Source organism: Cyphomyrmex costatus, unplaced genomic scaffold (genome assembly GCF_001594065.2).
Source record: "Cyphomyrmex costatus isolate MS0001 unplaced genomic scaffold, Ccosl1.0 scaffold10, whole genome shotgun sequence".
Classification (NCBI taxonomy): domain Eukaryota; kingdom Metazoa; phylum Arthropoda; class Insecta; order Hymenoptera; family Formicidae; genus Cyphomyrmex; species Cyphomyrmex costatus.
The window spans coordinates 1429922-1435609 of record NW_017274954.1 but is presented as its reverse complement, the minus strand read 5'-3'; the positions used below and the strand labels follow the sequence as shown (position 1 = coordinate 1435609).

At 30.5% G+C, this 5688-nt stretch overlaps 1 protein-coding gene across 1 annotated transcript in view; it reads left to right on the top strand.

The window, feature by feature from the left end:
• Positions 1 to 2369: 2369 nt before the first annotated feature.
• Rgk3 (Rad, Gem/Kir family member 3) overlaps positions 2370 to 5688 on the top strand; it is a 34059-nt gene continuing 30740 nt past the window's right edge. Inside the window, exons 1-2 of the mRNA XM_018552028.1 lie at positions 2370 to 2746; positions 4755 to 5021. Of these exons, the coding sequence (XP_018407530.1) occupies positions 2494 to 2746; positions 4755 to 5021 (520 nt within the window). The 5' untranslated portion in view covers positions 2370 to 2493. The remainder of the gene's footprint in view (positions 2747 to 4754; positions 5022 to 5688) is intronic.

Genomic DNA, 5688 nt, shown 5'->3' with positions numbered 1-5688 from the left:
GAGGAAAGCTTCAGTTTCTCTACTTAATCCTATAGTCTATCTATGGTAAACGCGTCCTCGCATGATATATTATTTCACAAAGGAGACACCTTATGACAGAAGTGCTTTAAATAAAGTCCGTTGCAACATCGCATTCGTTGAAGATATTTCCTTGTCATTGTTATTTTATGCCCCTTTTATAAACGGGAACTCGCGATACTTGTATTGTGATAATAGCAGACGTAAAATAATCCTTTATGTGGATTCATTTTCTTTCTATTGTAATATAATGTGCAAAAAGGGTAGTTTTTGACAAATTGGAGCAAAATAATGATACAATATTTTTATAATATATATTAATTTATTTCTTTATCTGTTATTAGTTTTTATAAAAAATGATTACTTACTTAAATATTAAGGATAAATATTTTGATTAAGAGAAAATCAGATGAAAAGTGAAAACATACTTTAATAATTTATACTTAAAAAAAACAAAATTGAAGTAATATGTATGTATTATTATATATAAAATTATATACTTGTATGAATATTGAAAAAAGAATTTTTTTAAAGCCAAATACTTAATTTTCTCAGCATTATTTTATATAGCCTTAAGTAAAATGAATCTCAAAGTAAAATACGCGACAGGCATAAATTTGATCGAAGAGGGAGATTTTCGTGAGAGAATATTGATAAGGTGACGCAAAGTTGTACTGAGTTGGACTGAGCTTACCTTTGTCGATACTCGATTATAGTTGCCAGAACGTCTTCACGCACCGATATCTTCCCGATATATCACTGTTCACTCTTCACTAACTTCGACAGCTTCGACAGTCAACAGAATTGTCTTTCAACTACGTCGAGTCTGAAACTTCGGATGCTGCCAACTACGTTCTCGATATTGATCTTTATCCTATTTAATTAGAAATAGGCAAGACACGTTTTTGATTGTTTAAACTTTGTAATTGGATTTGTTTAAATTAGATATCGACCAAGTTAGCTTTAAAACGCGAGTTTATATTAGGGAGAAAATATTAAGTACAATATATCCTAATTAATATTTTTTTAATATTTTTAATTTTTTGTTTTTTTTTAATTTTTATAGTTTTCATAAGTTTTTTTAATACGCAGAATTTTATTCTTTTTTTTTTAAATTAGATATCTTTAATTTCTATTTGTATTTAATTGCTCTTAGTGTATTTATACAAACTTAACATACTCGTATGTTAAGTTTGGATCCAAGGATTCATTAATTGTAAGTTTAAATGATTGTGTAGATCAGTTATTCCGGTGGAATTTAATTTTTAATTAAGTCTATTTAATTAATATAAATTTGTTTTTTATTAAAATTAATTGTATAGAAAAAATAAAATTGTAATTATTTGAATTTTAGACATACTTAATTTCTGAATTACTAAAAATGAAATTTTTATAAACTTCATTTTTATAAAACTTGATTAACTGAAATTGTTCTTAGATGACGAAATTTTTAGAAACATATTTCTATTTATGAAGTATTTATTGAATTCAGATTTAAATAAATATTAATTTTTATAAACTTAATTTTAATAAATTTATAATTATAGTATAAACTAAATTATAAATATTTCGGAATAATGTTTTTTAATGCATAATAAAAGTGAGCCTCCTAAAACTTTTAATATAATTTAAAAAATTATATTATTTAAAATATTTTACGTTCTGTACTTTAAGAAATAAATACTCACAATTAAAAAATTGTATGATATTTTGTATTTATACGCGCTTCCAGAGCTTTAATTCGCGAGTGTGTATGGAATAATTGAGGCAATAATCGACGGGGTGGATCTAATTAGCTTGCGAGCTCACATCCGGCAGAATAACGACGAGGGAGATACAGCACAAAAAAGAAAATATAGATATCAGTTATTTTACCGAGAGTTTAGGAGAGGCGCAATTTGCCACGGCCGTAATTATTCCGACCATATCATTCGCATGCACGAAGCTAAAAGGAAATATCATATTTTATTTGTAGAGTCAAGAAGAACGTAAGGGTTCTAGAATGAAGCAAAATCGGTCGTTATAACGTTAGATTCATGACATCTTTATCTGGATATCCTGTCGACATTTTTCTGAAATTGATATCTTTTCCGGTAATTGAATTCCACGAATGGAAGGTTTACGACATTTGAAAAGACATTCCGGAAATCAGACGCAGCGAAAAATTTCCTGCGAAGAACTTCAAGTTGGAAAGAAATAGTGCAAAAACTTTTACAACTGTTTGTGTTTAAGTGTGGAAAACTTACGATAAAAACAGTGCCTGATATAATCGAGTAATACGAATCAACATAATTTGTGTTTGATTGTAAATAAAATATAATTTTACAAAGTCATAGCAAGATTCGGTATTAATACACGAAGAAGGACGCAATTACTGAGAAAATCGTAAAAGATAATCAATATAAAACGAAAAATCCGAGTAGTGATCAGGTTTAGGGAAGGGAGGGATAGTAGTGGCTGTGGTGACTTGAAAGAATGGCAGAAGACTCTTTTCGCCGAAAAACCAGATCGGCTTCGATTTGTGCTCCAGGATTTTCCAGCATGGAACAGATGTTGGAAGCAATGCCACCCTCGGGAGCTCGTGAGAGAGAAAGAGGAGAAAGAGACAGTGGAAGCGGAACGCCGGATGGCAGTACACCTACGAGAAGACGGAGACCGGCTACAAGATCCCAGAGCGCCCGTGTTTCCGGCGGAAATAAAAGCATCCGACGCCGAGCCGCTGCTCAAGGTAATGATAATAATGGTAGGAATGGGGAATGAATAAGTAATTTATTCATTGCGCCAGGCTAACCTCATTGAGACATGTATTTAATTCCCAGAAGAATCCAAAGATTTGAGAATTTAAAGGGTTGTAACATGATATGAATAAACTCGTTAATTTCTGTACTCATATTTAAAGTAGTTGAAGATTAGTATCGGTTCTGTTCCCCAAAGGCTGTGCAACAAGATTACGTGGTACGGTGACCGAATGCAGTATCCGATGAACTTGTAGAAACGTCATTGATGACGTACGATCCTTCCTGATGAAAAAGCAAAGTGTATCGATATTGCACTGGTGTAACACACGTTCTAGAGTCTGACGAGAGTTCTTGAAATCATTGGCGGTCGCTATTCTCGGACGTGGATTTGGCTAGTAGGTCACTGACAGCCCAAACACGTCTCACCGTACAGTATTACGTATATCTTTGCAAGTCTAGAAACCAGTTTCATCGCTAAATACGTTGGCGTTTTCGTCGTTTCGTATGCACGTTGAAACACGGAAATGTGTATTAATAGGAAACAGGAATTAGAGTGATAATTCGTGTTGCTTGTACGTAGATGTAATACAAACAAGACTGTTAAATCTTAATTAAGGAACAAAGAGCTAGAATTTCAGTATAATGTGTCAAGAGAGCGCCGAGCGGTAGAAATAAGCAAATTATTTACTTGCTTAACAAGTCATTGTTATTTAAATATTTTTTTTAATAATTAGCATTTTTAATTTGATATTATAACAAAAAATTATTTGCATAATACTTGAAAATATATATTTGAAATTATTTAAAATTACCGAAGATGTTAAAATTACTAGAAATATAGTATATCAATTTAATTAAATCGTACTACATAAATTATTAACATAAACTATTATTTATTTACTATAAATAAGATATTATAAAATTAGTTGTTAAATTAAGTAATTTTAGATATTATAGAATTTAATATTGGATTAAATGGCTTGACTTCGTTGTTTTAATATTACAGACGCGGAAGACTCAGCTTCTGTTTCAAAGCTTCTTTCTTTGAAAGCTTTAATCGCAATAACATTGGAACGTGAGAGATCCTATTTTCTTGAAATTGATAAAACGGGAAAATTTGTCTGCTGAATAAACTTAGCGATTAAGTGGAGTAAATATTCGTAAACGATTCTGAGTTCACCTTTCTTTTCCTTCTCGCGTCGTTTAATTTCATTTCCTGGCTCTCTAGGTTGTATTAAATCACTTGACTTTTCACGCGTCGACTTTGCAATGTAATAGGTGTAGTGCCTTTGAAAAATGCTCTGTTCTTTGCTTTATTCTCAAGCGCTTTGCTGATAAAAAGCTGGGTCGACATGCGGTCGAAAAAGAAGTTTTTATTCTGCCTTGTTCACATTACTAATGATTTATTTTAAAAATAATTTTATAATTCATTGAAATATATTCATATTTTTCCTATTATACAATCTATTGTTGTGACATTAAATTATAAAATATTAAAAATATTGAAAAATATATTTTTGTTACAAATTAAACTTTTTATAGACAAAAGCTCTTGATACGAGTAGGTCTTTCACGTTTATGTATAAAATGCATGCACAAATCAAATTCAGAAACAGAGAGCAGCTTTAAAATAGTAAAATTATTAAATTCTTTTTGTGCTTTTTATTTTTATTAAGCGATATAGTAACTTTTTATTTTTTATTTGTAAACGTTCTTTACAAGTAATTATATTTTATTTGTCATATATAATAATAACTATTTAACATTTTTTTCATTAATATTGATATTTGATATTTTACAATAATATTATACAATAATATACAATGATTATACAAAAATATTCATGTACTCGTATACATTGCAATATATGTGTTAATGTGAATGTGATAGGTACCGTTATTGGAATCCGTTAACTATATTATATATTTTTGACGAAGTCTGTATATTTATATCCGATATTGAGTAGTGTATTAATATCTATAATCTTGTCGCTTTCAGCGGCCGCTCATCATCATCACCATCATCATGAGGGAGCTAGTATGAAGTCAGCTCACTGTAGCAGCGAACCCAAACTGACCGAGAATGACGTCAGTCCGGGGATCAGAAGACGAGGGAGCCGAAGGGGACAAAGCATGCACTATTCGCATCAGAGGAAGAGCAACGCCTTCCTGGATGTGCCTGACGTCTCGTCTCAGATGCCACCACGGGAGGAAGGCGAGGATGAGGATAGTTATAGACTTCGTAGCTTCAGTCTCACCAGCAAAGGTCAGAAATAGCTCTCTTCCACCTGTTGTAAATGTAAACAATCATAAAAAAGCGACTTCACTCCTTATGTAAAATTATGGGTAATGCTTTGGTGTCGACCAAAACTTGCGTGCATATGATAGATAGGAAGTGCACCCTAGATAAATATGAAGTGAGAGAGAATAGACAGTTTATTGTAGACTTTTTGAAAGATAAGGTAACTTTAATCTAAGGTGGAACAATTAAAAAAAAATCATAATAATAGTAGGTTATAAATTTCTAACAATTTAATCAAAATTTGAAAATCTTAAATATTTAATTGAATAAATATTTCATAAAATTATAATATAATAGCCAATAACTATTAATTTTCGTTACAAATAACTTAGTATATTGTCTTATTTATTAATGACCCTACGTTCTATGCGATTCTATAAGAATTTAAAATCTTTAAAGGGTCTTGAATTTATAGGATAGACGTTGAATCCAGATAATTAAATTTTTAGATTTCCCAAGAGATGTTTTAAGCACCTCTCGAGAGGTATGTTTCAGAATTTTTAATTTTCGAGTAGGTGGATTTGATGATATATGAAATCCTTTACAAGTTATAACATTTTTGAGAAATATATTTTTGATAGCAATGTTTAATATTTGAAACATTTTTTCCGTATATATATATATATATATA